This window comes from Pyrgilauda ruficollis, unplaced genomic scaffold (genome assembly GCF_017590135.1).
Source record: "Pyrgilauda ruficollis isolate IOZ18807 unplaced genomic scaffold, ASM1759013v1 scaffold9, whole genome shotgun sequence".
In the NCBI taxonomy this organism is placed as follows: domain Eukaryota; kingdom Metazoa; phylum Chordata; class Aves; order Passeriformes; family Passeridae; genus Pyrgilauda; species Pyrgilauda ruficollis.
The window spans coordinates 9,930,533-9,946,108 of NW_024531043.1; the positions used below are offsets into that span (position 1 = coordinate 9,930,533).

At 54.6% G+C, this 15,576-nt stretch overlaps 1 protein-coding gene across 3 annotated transcripts; it reads right to left on the reverse strand.

Annotated features, from left to right (window-relative positions):
• Positions 1 to 8: 8 nt before the first annotated feature.
• FICD (FIC domain protein adenylyltransferase) lies at positions 9 to 4,280 on the reverse strand. 3 transcript variants are annotated; one of them, XM_041488275.1, is made up of 3 exons: positions 3,379 to 4,280; positions 2,454 to 2,780; positions 9 to 1,163 (listed from the first exon to the last, which is right to left on the reverse strand). In XM_041488275.1, exons 1-3 carry the CDS (start codon positions 3,470 to 3,472, stop codon positions 91 to 93), a joined length of 1,494 nt encoding a protein of 497 aa, XP_041344209.1. In that variant the 5' UTR covers positions 3,473 to 4,280; the 3' UTR covers positions 9 to 90. The 3 variants fall into 3 exon arrangements, with proteins under 3 accessions (XP_041344209.1, XP_041344211.1, XP_041344210.1); XM_041488277.1 differs by having other exon boundaries at positions 2,454 to 2,794; positions 3,379 to 3,551; XM_041488276.1 differs by having other exon boundaries at positions 2,454 to 2,806; positions 3,379 to 3,394.
• Positions 4,281 to 15,576: the final 11,296 nt, after the last annotated feature.

Below are 15,576 nucleotides of genomic sequence, written 5' to 3' on the forward strand. Positions count from 1 at the left end.
CTGTCCAGTCATTTCCCAGCAGGAACACCGACCGCCTTGGAGTTCTGCTCTCCCACGGCTTCACCAGCTCCTGGAGTTTGCCCAAAACCCTCAAGTCTTGACAGGGATGGTTTGTTTGCATCCAGCGGTGCCGCCCGCCTCGGGCAGGCCCACGGAGTACTCGGTGGTGGCGATGAGCAGCATGTCCAGCGTGGTCTCGGTGCACTTGGCGATGAAGCGGATGAAGGGCCGCACGTCGCCCTCGTTGGCCACCTCCAGCACGTGGTAATACTCGGCGCGCTGCTCCTTGCGGATGGTGATGGGCGGATACCCCGCCTGCATCAGGATCAGGTTCATCAGCAGCCGCGAGGTGCGGCCGTTGCCGTCCACGAAGGGGTGGATGTAAACCAGCTTGTAGTGCGCCAGCGCCGCGAACTCCACGGGGTGCAGGCTCATGGCGTCCTCCGAGTTCATCCACTGCACGAACTCCTCCATCTGCTTCTCCACGTCCTGCGGGTGGGGCGGGATGTGGTGGCCCACGAAGACCTGCGTGGCACGGAAGCGCCCGGCCTCCACGGGGTCGGCGTAGCCCAGCACGCGCCGGTGGATGTCCAGGATGTCCCTGCTGGTGACGGAGCCGATGCGCGACACCAGCGTGGTGTTGACGAACTTGAGGGCCGCGTGCATGCCGATCACCTCGTTCTGCTCCGCCAGGCTCTTCCCGGGAACGGCGTACCTGGTCTCGATGATGTGCCGGATCTCGGAGAGCGTCAGCGTGTTCCCCTCGATGGCCACCGTGTGGTAGATGTGGTGGTAGTAGGATTCCTCCATCACCCGGCGCAGGGCGGAATTCCCTTTGGGAATAGCCATCACCTTCTTGACCTTGCTGTCGATGATGCTGAAATACCTCTGGTCGATCTCCTCCACCAAGGGCAGCGTCCGGCCGCGGTTGCTCAGAGCCTTCTCGTTGTGGGGGGAGATGGCCAGAGCTTTGGAGTACAGGTAGTCGGCCTGGAGGATGTCCTTTTCCTCCTCTGAGAAGATCCCGAACTCGTTCAGGGCATCCACGTAATCCGGGTCCATTTTGAGGGCATACAGGAAGAGTTTGTGGGCTTTCTCCCGCTTCCCTTGGCGCTTCATCTCCAGGGCTTGATTCAGAGCTGCTCTGGCTTCCAACTTCACCTCTGGAATGAAATGGTAACAGGTAAAGGGTGGTGAGTTTTACTGGAAACTTCTGGAAACCTGGATTCCGTGATCCTTGTGCCTCCCTTCCCACTCAGGACATTCTATGAATGACTGTTCACTGACATAAAAATTGAATAAAACCAGCCTTGGAGAACTGGAACAGAATTTGTGTTCCAGTTTTTAATCCTAGAGGTTTATGCCACGTCTCCAGGCTGAGTATGAGGCAGCAGAGCCATTCCTGGCAGCAAGTGTGGGGAGGCAGGACCTGTGAGCAGCAGGTTCAAGGTGGCCACAGGTGGCCACCAAACTGCTCCATGTGGGAGGAAACAGTGTTCTAACAGTGTTCCCTTGGCATTCTTTTAGGTGAAATTAAAATGTTAACATTGTTATGCTGGCTGCCAACAGCACTTCTGTTTTTCCACTGAACTATCCAACGTTTTCCCAGCAGTAAGAGCTTTAATGCAAACAAAGGTACAGTGCTGGAATCGCAATAATTCCTTTAAGTGTTTTCCAAATTAATGTCCTGGCTGATACTGGCCATGGCTACAGCCTGATATTGCCTGAAAGGCTGTTCTGTGCCAGGATTTTGGGGTTAATGCTGTGTAGCCCAGATTTCTGTGCATTAAACCACCTCTCTGTGTTCCAGTTGCCTCCACAGAAGTTACTAGTAATGAAAACACGAGGAAAAACTCTGGAGAGACTCAGCAATGCCAGCACAGGGCCCTGGAATGCAGTCGAGGAGCTGGTGAGGGCCTGCCTGACCTCAGGGGCATTTACAGCCAGTGTTAATTGCAGTTAATTGCAGTTTGTTACCATCAGTGTACAGTGTCACTCCCATCAGGGGTACAGGACGCGGTCAGGAAGGGGGTGAAGATCTCTGGGTTGGTGTTGGGGGTTGGAAGGGCCCTCTGGAAATCACCCACTCCAAGCCCCTGCCAAGGCAGGGTCACCTGGAGCAGGAAGGTGTCCAGGTGGGTTTGGAGTGTCTCCATGGAGGGAGATTCCACCACTGCATGGGCAACTGTCCCTCATGGAAAGAGGCTGCTCCTCATGTTGAGGTGGAACTTGTGTTTTAGTTTATTGCTCCTTGTCACCACCGAGCAGAGCCTGGCTCCATCCTCTGACACCCCCTGGAGATGTTTGTATGGATTGCTGAGATTCCAGACTGACCAGGCCCAGCTCCCACAGATCCTCCAGCCCCTAAATCACCTCTGTGGCCTCTGCTGGACCCTCTCCAGCAGCTCCTTGACCTGAGAGGAGCTCAGCCATGCCCACCCAGCACCTCTCACCTGGGGATGCTTTTCCCTTCAGCACCAGCAGCTCCAGCCCCTTGGAGGTGACGCTCAGCTCCGTGCTCTGTCCCGTGAGCCTGCTGATTCCCGAGGAGCCCAGTTTATTCCTCAGCAGGGACAGGCCCTTGAGCACGGCGTGGCACTGGTTGTCCAGAGGCAGCAGCAGCATCACCAGGGAGCTCAGCAGCAGCACCAGCGCGGCCGCCCAGCGCACACGGAGCCGCAGGGACACCCACTGGAGCTCGGCATCGCTCGCCATCGCCGCCAGACTCATCCTGCTTCCAGCACCGGCACCTGCAGCATCCCCCTTGCCGCTGCTCCCACCTGGGAACGCACAGCTTTAGCCAGAGCTGGGTAAGAGCGGGTCTGAGCGATGTGCTCTGTTTGTCACAGCTATGGGGGGCTGTCCCTGCCGCCCCCAAGCACCGCGTGGGATCCGCTGTGCGCTCCTGTGACAGCAGCTGCGGGAGGAGCCACGGGTGCCCGGGAGCAGCATGGGCACCGGGCTCTGCCAGCCGCTCCCGCGGGGTCACGGAGCTCCCCGGCGCCTCCCCACCCTCCTGCAGGCCTGTGAGCCCCGCCAGGCCAAGGGTTCCTGCACCGCTCTGGGATCCCTCCCCGTGCTCCGCTCCTTCCAGGAGCCTGAACCCGGCCGGAATCCCCCACAGCACTCCGGATCCCCCAGATCCGCTCTGCCCAAGGCCTCCGGTGCTGTCCTGCCCGCTGCCCGGTCCCCCGGTGTCCCCCCAGGCCTTCCCCCAGATCCCCTCTGCCCAACACCCCCGGTGCTGTCCTGCCCCCTGCCCGGCTCCTGCCTGCCCGGTACACCCCAGGCTTTCCCTCAGATCCCCTCTGCCCAACACCCCCGGTGCTGTCCTGCCCCTGCCCGGTCCCCCCGGTTCCCCCCCGGGTCTCCCCTCACCTTTGCCGCCTCCCGAAGCCGCCCGCTGCCGGCTGCCGCAGCCCCGCCCCCGCACGCTGCCATTGGCTGAGCCGCCCCCAAGCTCCTCTCCCATTGGTTAGCGCAGCGGACGCGTCTCTCGCGCTCCTCCCCTCCGCTTCCTGCACCGGCTTCCGGGTAGCGCCGCGCCCCGGGAGCGGGAGAGGCTCGTGGAGGGTGAGGAATGGCGAGTGTGCACGTCAATCACACGGCGCGCAACCAATGAGAAGGGAGGACGGGGAGTGGGCGGACGCGGTTGCCATATAAGGGCATGGCGTGCTGTTGCTAGGCGATGGGAGCGCGGCCGGGCTCAGCAAGGGTTAAATCCATTTCCGTCAATTTCTGGCCATTTCCATGGAAAATCACCTCTTTCTGTTGATACAGAGCTCCCGTCGCCTCTCCGTGCCCCTTCTGGATGTTTCATTTTATTTTTGGCCTTAAGCAGCAGCTGTTCCACGCCTGTGCCTCTCCTGCTGGAGGCCAGGAATAGGGAGAGATTGGAAAAAAGTTGAGGGAAAAGAGAATGTTTTAAATAATTGCTGGTAACTCCCTCAGAATCAATATCTAGCAAGGTGATAAGGTGGTTTTCTATCAGATGGAGATCATCACCAGGGGGGAAAAATAACCTGGTTTGTCAGAAATGAATTGAGGGTATTTAAATTGAGTTCAGAGGAAGCTGAGGGGAGACTCCACAGATGTGCCCGTGCCCAGCATCCCAATCCAAGACAGCTCCGTGCTGCCCCCACTCCATCCCGAATGGAGTTTCCCAGAGACAATCCCCCTTTCCAGGCTTGTTCTCAGCAGGAAAAGCAGGATCGGTGGTTTTACTGATCGCCAAGAGCAGCTGGGTGAGCTGGGCTCATCCCTAACCCAGCCTGGCAGGGTCAGCTCTGGGGTCTCTGCAGCACACGGATCCCCAGGCCACCCTGCAGCTCTATCCCTAACCCAGCCTGGCAGGGTCAGCTCTGGGGTCTCTGCAGCTCCAAACTGTCCTGCAGGCAGCTTTGGAAACGCCTGCAGAGAGCTTTGGGGGGTAACCAGCACTGGAAGGACCAGCAGAAGCAAATCTCTGTGAGGAGGCTTCAACACAAACCTGCGTTTGTCTTGAGACAAAATCCTCAGGGATCTGGCACCTAAAGCTGATTCTGGGATAACAGCGGAGCAGGGATGAGTTTTCCTTTAAAAAAAAAACGGTGAGAAGCACACTTAGGATCCATTCCTAATTAAATCCACTCGAGCAGGGGGGGGCAGCCAGCAATGCCTGCTGTCCCATGCCAGCTCGGATGCCTCCTGGTGCCCTGGGAATGGCTGAGGCAAAGCCGACGGTGCCACACCACCCCCGGGGACACCGCGGAGGATTTCCGTGTGTGACTCTGTCAGGAACAGCAAGGGGAGATCCCAAAGGTGGGAGGGAAGCTGTGGGATGCTGGAGCTGCAGCCTGGGTACACCAGAACTTTGCTGGGAATTCTCGATGCAGCTGTGCCAAACAGATCCCACCTGGATCCTTAGGGGGATTTGCACTCGGAGCAGCGTTCCAGAGGGATCCTGGAAGCTTTAGCGTCAGGCTGGGGTTTGTTCCTGTCCATGGGATGGATTTGGGAGCGGCGGGGTGGCTGCAGCCGGCAGATGGCACTGACTCATCTCGCTGCTCCATGGAAACATCCCAGCTGCATTCCCCTTCCAGGACCTGCCGCCTTCTGCCCTTGGAGGCACCCATCCTGGAAAACATATTCGGAGGTTGAGTGAGGCCCTGGCTGCCTTCTGGAACTGTTTGTGCTGGGATAAAATTCCCTGGAACGTGCACTCAGAGGTTCCTGGGGTCCTGGCTGTACCGAGCTTGTCCTTCCCACAGCTTGCCCCAGTGAGGCTGATCCTCGGGATAATCCTGCCTGGCATCCACCTGGGGGCTGTGACCAGGCAGAGACATCCGTGCTGTTTCTTTCAGGCCGGGCTGGAGCAGCCTGGGGTGGGGAAGTGCCCTGGGGTGATCTGGTGCAAGGAGGGATGCGGGACTGCAGGCAGCCCTTCCAAAATGCAGTTTATTGTATCCAAGGTGTCACAGCAGCCCAGGTCATGGTGACAGAGCCTGTGCCTACAGCTGTCAGCTCCAGCTGCCTGGACACCCTTAGTTTAGGTTACAAATGCATTCTATACTTTTCTTTGCTGAGCATCTTAACACAGCAGAACCAATCTATACCTTAACCTTTACCTGTAGCCTATCATAACTGCTTTAATTACCATATTCATGTTAAGATTCTCCAGTCACTAAAGGTTAGTACGTTACAGTTGAAGCTAGAAGTTGTTTTTAAGTTTTCTTGCAGTGGAAAATTCAGAGAGCTTTTTTTCTACTTGCAACATCTGCTGACTTGTTTGCCTGTGCTATCTTCCTGCTTGGTAAAAACATCTTGTTTGAGGTGGGTTTATCCTTTGCTCTAAGTGACAAAAAACCCCCCTTTGCCTCCTTGGTTATCCAGTGAGACTGGCTCAGCAATTCTTTCCTTCCATATCAAAACTCGCTTCCATTTCTATTCCTTCCTCAGCTCCTACATTCAAAAACCTTTCTGCCAAGCATCCATATATCTCTGAGACTTTCTTGCCAAGCTTTCATCCTCCCCAGCAATCTGGAAGGTCCCTTCCCACCCGAACCATTCCCTGGGGTGCCAGAGGAGCAGTGGGATGGGGATGAACACCTCTCCTGCCACAGTCCCACGCGGAGGGGACCTCACCCCGTGTCACATCCTTGAACAGCAACAATTCCCCCCATTTCCCACCTCCAGGGCTCCAGTGTGGGACAAGCAGTGCTGAAAAGGGCAGGAGGGTGGGAGTGCAGTGGGAGCAGGTTTCAAAAGGAGATGTTTTCCCTTTAACTCCTCAGCTCGCCCCCTGCTTAGGTCCTGAGAGCTGTCAGAGCTCAGCGGGTGCCAGGGGAGACCTGGCAGGGCACAGGGGCAGGGGTGGCTCTGCTTGGGGCTCCCCTGGGGCTGCCAGTGCCACCAGCCATGGGGACAGTGCTGCACCCACGATTTTCTGTGCTCAAGGATGCTCTGCTGGTCTTGGACGGCCTCAAGCTCTTCCCTGCTTGGATTTCACTTCAAACCCCCCCTGTTTAGGTGTGGATCCTCCTGGATTTTTTTTTTCTTGGTGGTGGTCAGCTCCCTTTTGAAATCTTGGCTAGTTCCTAATGCCAGTAGAGATGGCTGTAAAGGTGCCTCAATTTTGCCAGGTCACCTGCTGTAGTGGCCAGCTTATTCATCAGTATTTCTGAATCAGTTCCATTTAAAACTCCCAATCTTGTCCCTAATATCCCAGTTAGATCCGTTCTTATTCTGCTCCTGAGGTGTCCTTCTCTTTGTGACCACCTTGTCCAGCCCTCAAAGGATGTTCTTAGGAAAGAGGAGCAGGCTGGTTGGATTTTTGAGGTGTTAATTTACATTAGCAATTCAACACGTTTGAGAGACCACTCTGGATTGAACAACAGTTGTTGCTGAAGGATCCTCTGCTGGTCTTGGACAGTCTCAAGCTCTTCCTGCTTGGATTTCACTTCAAACCTCCCATTTTAGGTGTGCATCCTCCTGGATTTTTTTTTTTTTTCCCTCGGTATGGTCAGCTCCAGGCTGGAGCCAGCAGGAAATTCCCCATGGGCAGCAATCCCTGTCCTGGGGGATGTCCTGGGTGCAGGATGGGGCTGAGGCCACCTGGCAGTGCTCTGGGGACAGCCCTGTGCCCTGGAGGGACATTTTTCCTTAAAGGTGGCAGGAGGGGGGACGATGCTCGGTCTCCATGGCAACGGCAGTGCAGGGATGCTGGGACACAGCTGTGTCCTGGCAGAGGTGCTGGGGAGCTGCTGGAGCTCTCCTGTCCTGATCCCGGGCTGAATTCCAGCATTCCAGGCAGTGTGAGCTACCAGGGAGGGGCTCTGCTCAACCAGGGTGCGCCGAGCGGGATTTGCAAACAGGAATATTCCTGAAATTCAAGAGCTATTTAAGTTTTTAAATCCCAGGAAGAGAAACAGGAGCTCTGGAGCAGAGGCCTCAGGAGCCACCTGCCACTCACATTTTGCTTCTCCATGGATCCAAGTTTCCAAAGGCTCCCAGAGCCTGGGATATGCAAATAGCTCTTGATATGTGCTGATTGTGATAAATGGGAACCAAAGCAGGTGGGTGATCCTTTAGGAATCATAAATCCCCTCTGTGGTTGGTGAGACTGAGGAAATCTGGCCTTGGAATTCTGCACCACTCTTTCCTCAACATGTTCACTCAGGAATTGGGCAGGATTTGGGAAGAAATGGGCTTGCAAAAGGAAGAAATGGGTTTGCAAATGGAAGAAATGGATTTGCAAACCTGTGCTGTTCAGCAGAGCTCAGAGAGCCCCCTTGGAAACAAGGAGACAGAGCCTGTGTCATTCCCAGCTTTGCAGGGTGCTGGGTTCATTTTCCTGCATGCTGCTGGATAAAATGGATCCTGTGAAATTCCTCTAAATTAAAAGCTCCCCTCTCCCCCTGTCAGCAGGAGCAGCCCCTGTTTGTGGAACCCTGTGCTTATCAGGTGCCTCCAGCACTCTGCAAAAACTCAGAGTTGGGAAATATTTCCCTTTTTAAGGCTGGGTTTAGTTCCTTTGGAGCTGGAATGTTAAATTCCCCCAGCTGGGCTTTGCTTTCCACAGGAAGAGGCTGAGCTGGAGCAGGAGCTGGGTGTGAACCTCCCTGAGCTCTGGCAGGGGGCAGTGCCAAGCTCCCTGTCCCTTCCCAAAAGGAATGCCACTGGCAGCTCCCTGCTGGCGTTTGGCAGCTGAACAGGAGCAGTGGGAATTCGAAAATAAACCCAGCAGAGGGGGGGGGAAACCCCAGGATCTAAAGCAAGCAAGAGAAATCTCATTTTCTCCTGGAATTTCAGGGGTCTGAGCAGAAAAAAACCAATTATTTCCCTGTGCCTTGGCTGGGTAGGTCCATAATTCCTGAGAAACAGGGCAGCAGTGCTCCAAACACAGCTGCTGGCTGTTGGATAACTGGGATAATGGCCCAGATAAACCAGGAGAGACCTGCAGGGCCTCCAGAGGTGCCTCCATCCCTGCTCTGGGAGCCTTGGCAGTGCAGGGCTGAGGTCTGGCAAGGCAGGAAGGAGCAAAGCTGGGAAGTGAAGTGAGGAATGGAAGGAGAAGTAATTCCATGTTGTGCTCCCTTTGTGGGAAATCTGTTGGGGTACAGGAACTGGAATTTTGGCTGGGATTTGGGCAAGGCAGTGCTGCTGAAGAGGAATCAAAAGGAATTGGTGTTTCTTTCCAGGTTGTTTTGGATTTCTCCCTATTCCCATGGCACAGGAATTGAAATCCTATTCTCCCTTTCCTTCACCTCTCACAGGCATGTTACAAACTGGAGATAAACCAAGTGATTCCAGGAGGCTGCTGGGGGTGGGAAGGGGCTCAGACCTCCCAGGGAATGGCTCCAGCTCCTGCCTCCAGCAGCCTGTGGCAATTTCAATTTCCATGGAAAACCAGCCCAAGCCTTTCCAGCTCAGCTGGCATTTTTCTGGTATCCTAGTGATGTTCAAATCAATTCTCTGCCTAATTAGCTTGTAAACATTATTCCAAGGGTTTTTTGACCCCTCTTTTTAGGTGTGTTAGGCTGTGGAAGGAGAAATGCATCAGGAAAAGCACAAGGGAAAAGCATCTGCTTCTCTCTCTTCCACTTCCAGCACAACCTGAAACGGGATAAAGACACAGCTCTGGAATTGCCTTTTCTTTGGGGAGGGCAGAGAGACTCTTGGGGGTGTTGAAATTGAATTTTTTCTGAAGGATTGGAGCACCAAAAGTGTTGGGAATCAGAGCAGAGGGTGGGAACGGTTCCCTCGTGGCAGGAGGGAGGCTGTGGGTGCACAGGAGTGGGAGATGCATCAGCCTTGGGAAAAGTGTCTGAGGGTCACATTCCAGCAGGAATTAGGGAGGTGTCCCAGCATCAGCTGAGTCCCTTGTGCCTGGCATTCCTGGAGAATGGATCAGGATCCAGAGCCAGAGCACAGCTTCTGGGAAAGGCACCCAAATAAGGGCAGCTTTGACAGCAACATTATTTTTTTTTGGTCGAGTGTTTGTGGAAAATCCATCAGGAATTTGCCTTTCACTGTGATTTTTATTGCACCTTTGGGGTCTGAGCGAGCTGTGCCCTCTCTCCAGGACCTGCCTGGGTGGGATAAGATCCAGGGAAAGCTGGAAACTTGGCAAACTCCAGTGGCAGAAAGTGAACCTGCTGTTGCTTTTTAAAGGCTGAGAGCAAACACATCCCAGGAACTGCCAGTCCATGGAAAACTGAGATAAGGGAGTCTCTGGGTGCCTCTCCTGGTTTCCCATAATTATTTGATAACTGGTGAATGCAGCAGGCACTGGAGAATAAAAATAAACGAGGGAGCTGCTCCATGGGATCTGGGACAGGCTGGATTGGAGGGGAATGCTCCTTGGTGCAAGCTCAGGGATCCACATTCCTGGTTTTTAACGTGGATTTGCAGCAGGATCTTATCCCAGGGCAGTGTGGGTGTGCCCCAGCACCCTGCTCTTACTGGTGTTACTGGTCCAGCTCTTACTGGGGTTACTGGTCCAGCTCTTACTGGAGTTACTGGTCCAGCTCTTACTGGGCTTACTGGTCCAGCACTCCTTCAGGGATCCCTGTCCTGGGATTGCTGTGATCCCTCTTTCCCTGGCATCCTTTGGAGCAGCTTGTGGAGCCCCCCCAGCCTCAGCACCATCCTGGCACTGGTTTGTACTGGAAGCACTGGGAAGGGGTGGCTGTGGCCACCTGGGATGGGGTAAGGGCTGATCCATGAGCTGGATATCCCTGGGGGTTCATTTTCCCTGCAGGAGTGATCTGGGCGTTGGAGACACCCAGGAATCCTTGGATCTGCTGGGATGAGCTCTGGATCCTCCACCCTCAGCGCTGATTCCCTCCCAACACAGATCCCTGGTCAGGGCTACAAGCTTTTTTCCCAATTTTTTATCAATTTCTTTCCCTCTTTCCATCCTGGAGCAACTCTGGGCTCTGTTTGGCCTCAGGATCTTGCTCTTTTCCTTGGCAAGGGATGTAAATTTTCCCAAAGGGAAGGGAAGGGGAATGCACTGCTGCCATAAATCCCAGGAGTGCCAGGAGCCATGCCAAGAGCTCTCCCATGGCAAATCCACTGCCAGGGCTGTTCCCAGTCTGAGCCCAGGGCTGCTGAAGGAGGAGCTGCACTTTGGATGTGCCAACATCTAATGAAGGAAGAGCCTCCAGCCTTCCATTAATTAACAAATTAGCTCATCAAGAGGCTCCCTAATTTGTCGAATATAAAGCTGCCCTATTAATTAAACAAGAGGACAGATTTTAATTTGCCAGAGCTCACATTTAATTGATAAATGACTCGTTTCAATCCTTCATGGTGGGATTTTCCAGGAGCAACGACGGGAGACAAGCACGTGGGATCCTCAGAGCAAGGAGGGATTTGGGATCTCCAATATCCCATCACCTCTCTCTTAATTGATCCATCCACTAATTGGGTCTGCTTACATCCAGCCTCTCATTCCTCTTCCCCTAAATGCCATTAGCTCCCTGTTTTCCACAGGGGAATGTTTTGCAGGAGCTCCTCACCAGCAGTGCCAGGGATTTGCTGGGTTGGGAAGATGCCAGGGTGAGGGATACCCTGCATTCCAGGTGGGATATCCAGGGAAATGCTTTAGTTTTAATTAGTTTTTAGTTTTAATTCCCTTGGGAATTATGGCTCCTTGAAGGCAGCTTCTGCTGGCGTTGGAAGTGGCCGGAATTCCGTGGCCAGAATTAATTCCTGCACTTGAAGGCCGGGGATAAATCAGAGGTCTCCTGACATTCCAGTGATCTCCACACAGAATTAATTCCTTGGACATCCTGTCTCCAGCCAGATGTGCCAGGGAAGCCACATCCAGGCCAGGGTACCCCAAATTCCCTTTTCCCAACCTGTTTTTTCCCCAGAATTCTTCAGGGAGAGTGGATGAATTATGTGAATTCCTGCCTGAATTTTCAATTTATCCCTATTGATTTATAAGGTTTTCCCAAGGTCTCTGAATCCTTCTGGGAGCAGCTGGATGTGAGCTCCATTCTCCATCAGCCAGGAACAGTGCTGGGGACTTTCTGCACCCACTCCAAGCCGTGGATAACAGGGATTCCCTCTGCACTGCTTGGGGAATAAAAATCAGGAATTCATTGGTGTCAGTGGATCTGGCTTCCAGCAGCAGCACCCTCTGGATGGATCCCTACATTTCTGGATCTGTTTAAATAATTCTGAGGTAACAGCTGGGTTTTGGGACTGGGCTCCTGTGTGGGAAAGGTTGTATCCAGCACGGGGCTGAGCTCTGGATATTGGGATCAGTGATCCAGATCCATCCAGGGAAGATGCTGTGGGGAACCCCAGTGAGGGCACAGGTGCCCCCACATCTCCCTGGCACCACTGAGTGCTCCCTCATTTCAGAAATAATCCCAGCCTGGCAAAGGCTCAGGAATAAAACATATTTTGCTGTTGTTTTTACAAATTCCAGGGCAATTTGCGCTCAGGGAACCTGCACCAAGGCCACCCCCAGCCAAAAAAAACCCGAAAAAGGCATGGATTGCTCAGAGCTGGCAGGAATGCTGAGCCTTCCACAAGGAGCTGCTTCCCAGCCCAGAGCTGGGCAGTCCCTGGGCCCATCCCAGTGATGGGGAGCAGGATGGGGCCATTGGCAAAGCCAACTTCAAAAATACTTGTCCCTGCAAAGCTCTGCTCCATGGAATGGTGAGCTCCCAGATGTTGATTGCAAGGAAAACTGGGTTTATTAATTAAAAAATAATAAATAAAGCAGGTTTCCTTATGGATGTTTGGGAGTTTGAAGGAATCTGTTGCTATTAAGACAAATCCAATTGGTGCCTTAAAGGATTGGGAGTTTCCTGAGGGGTTTTATCAGCCAGATCCCACTGATTTTTCTGCTGGGAGATTTCAGGAATACTCCCCTCTGTCCATGTTTGGTGTCTTCACTCAGCACACCGGCAGCAGGAAAAGCACTTCCAGAGGATTTTTGGAGGATGCTGAAGGAGTTCAGGGTGAAAGATGAGCCTGAATTCAGCTCCAGAGGTTCCCAGCACAAGGAATTGAAACCTGTCAGCATCTCCCATTTTCCAGTGGGATGTGTAGCATCCAGTCCTGGAGCCCTGTAGGCATTTTAATGGAATTTCTTAATTTTTAATTGAATTTCTTATTTTTTAAATGGAATTTCCTATTTTTTAAATGGAATTTCTTATTCCAAGAGCAGGTTGGATGGGTCGTGGAGCAACCTGATCTGTGGAAGGTGTTCCTGTCCATGGCAGGTAACAGAATGGGATGAGTTTAAGGTTTTTCCAAACCCAACCACTCCAGGATTTGATGCCACCTCTGCTCATAAATCCCTGGGCAGGTGACAGGTGACATCCTGTCTGTCACCTGCTGAGGGGCTCCAAGGCAACAACAAAGCATCCATGCCTGGCAATTCCTCATCCCTGCTCCAGGAGCTGTCAGTGGCCTTTGACAGCTCCAGCAGGAATTGGAAATCATGGATAAATCTCCTGATGTGGCGCTTCCATCACTCCTGGGGAGCAGGATGGGGATGGGAGCGGGTGGGTGATGCCTCAGATGGGGGGATCCATGGAACATGGCCCAGCTGTGCTCTGGGATTGTTCCCATCACTCCTCCTCTGCCAAGGGTGGGGTTTGGGAGCCGAGCACTCGGAATTCTCCCCTGGCCCGTGGGCGTGCATCGCTCAGATCCAGCCCTGGCACAGCTCCGAGGGAAGCACGTGGGGAAATGGGGGGAATGATGCAAGATTGGAGGCAAAGAGAGGCTCTGTGAGGGTGTTTGGGGGCTGAACCAGGTGGAGATCCCTGACCTGCCCATCCCAGGGGTGGGATGCAGCAGGATAAGGTGCCAGCCTGAGGAGCACAGCGGGATTTGGCCGTCCCATCCCAGCCCTGCTGTGTTTCTGGGGCTATTTATAAGCTCGAGTTGCACAAGGTTGGGACTGGGGTTGTTTTTTTTTTCCTGTGGTTGTATCAAATCAGCGAAAAAAGGGAACGGGAGCCGTCTCCTGAACATCCTGTCTGTGGCTTCTTTATTTGTGCAGGGAGTTTGCCATCGGATCGGGAGGCAGTGACGGGATCCGGAGCTCGGGACCGCAGCGGGTGTGGAGCAGGGATGAGCTCCCTGGGGGAAAGGCAGGGCAGAGTTATCCCTGGGCATAAACCCAGCTCTAAAACCCGGGATTTGGAGCTGGGATATGCAGTGGGAGCCTCCTCTCTTGCCCTCGTAGCTGAGCCCAGCTCCTTTTCCTGCCATTCCCATTTATCCCCACGGCTCTGCCCGGGGCGAGGGAAGGTGCTGCTGGATGCCGGAGAAAGCTCTTCCGGAGAGAGAAAACTTCCAAACTTCCTCCAATTTCTTCCCCATTGACTGCCACATCTGTTTCGGGATGAGTCAGGCTGGTTCCCAGAGCCTGTGTGGGAGGGAAGAAGGGCGAGAACCGGAGGGTCGGACCTGCCGGGCTCCGGCCGTGTATCCCGACCCCATCCGCGCATCTTAATCCCACCCGCGCATCTTAATCCCACTCGCGCATCCCGGCTTCACCCGCGCATCCCGGCCCGATCCGCGCATCCCGGCCCGGCAGGGAGCTGCTCCAGGGCGTTTAATCAGCCCAAATCAATTTAGAGCTTTAATTGCTCTGCTCGGTGTGGGTGGCACTCGGCGCTTGCCAAGGACACGACAGCTGCCAAAGGCTGCGCCGGCTGCGGCGCCTGGAATTGCCGCTCCCGACGGCGGCTCCCGAGCGGATCCTGCTCCATCACCAGCCCTGGGAACAGGGATTTGTCCTCCCGCAGGCGCTGCTGCCGGCAGGGCTTTGCTGAGCAGGCGGTGCCGAGTGCCCCGGAGGGAAACCCCAACCCACAAACGCTCGGGATGGGAAATGACATCCCAAGTCAGCATGTTTTCCTTGCTAAACACAAGGATCAGTGTGAGACCAGCATCCTGCATCCTGCCTGGGCGTGGGGAAGTGGCAGGTGCCTGGGAAAGGAGGCAGTGCCAAGGGATGGGTTGGTTCTGTGGGGCTGCAGAGCTCGGCCTTGCTGGGAACACGGGGATTGTGCCAGGTCTGGGCTCTGGATCCTCCAGAGCTGCCGGGATTTCGGTCATTGCTTGATGTCCTGAGGTCAGACCTTGGCAAGGCCACGTGCAGGAGCATCCATGGCCCAGCATTCCCAGCCCCAGCAGGCCCTGGGGTGGTTTTGGGAAGCCCAAAGTTCCTCACCAGGTCCCAGCTGGTGCCACCTGGAGCTGCTTGGGCTGAGCATCTCTTGGTGGCACCGCTGGACTCCAGACACACAAAAGGAAATCCCATCAGTTTGTGGCTGGTTTTGTCCCTTACTGCTGGATTCAGGATGTTTTTTGCTCTGTCTTTACAGCTGAGGGTAATTAATTAGCCTTAATTAGTATCCTGTGGTAGACAAACTTCCTTTCTTCTGGGGAGAGGGTTGGAATGGCTGGTGACAAACTCAGGGCAGCGTTGCTTGAGCTGGGGTGTCCCAGTGGGGCAAATCCTGCTCCTTTTCCAGGCTGGGGGGGCATCACTGCCAAACGTTCTTGTGTTTCCTTGTGCTGCCTTTGCTCCCAACCTCTGCACTGGCTCTTATCCCGCTGGGAGGGATGCTGGGATTGGGATGGATGCTGGGACTGGGATGCCTGAGGCTTGGGAGCTGCGTGGGGAGGGAAGGAATTTTCCCGGTGCCACATCAAGCCCGGGGTTATCCAAACCTCCTGCTCTGTGTGGGTGGGGCTGCGCTGCTCAGTACTCCCAATCTGGGGGGCTGCCCCAAAAACCTCTTGTTTGCCACCCTGAACCCCATCCCTGCATCCAGCCTTTCCCATCCCTCCTACTCGGGGGACCCTGGAGCCTCTCCCAGCTCCTTTGTGGTCCCCAGAAAACTTTTCTTGCAGGTGTTAAAGGGGCTGGGGTGACAGAGCTGCCACCACAGAGCCTCTGCGGGCTGGGGGGGCTGCCTGGAAGCAGCTGCAGCATCCTGGTGGTAATGAAATCCATCGGGAAAAGCAGCCCCTGAGCAGCAGGAGCGGCGTTTGGGAGCCAGACTTTGCCTGAAGGGAAGTGACTCAACGTCTTGGAAGGAGTTGGGGGCG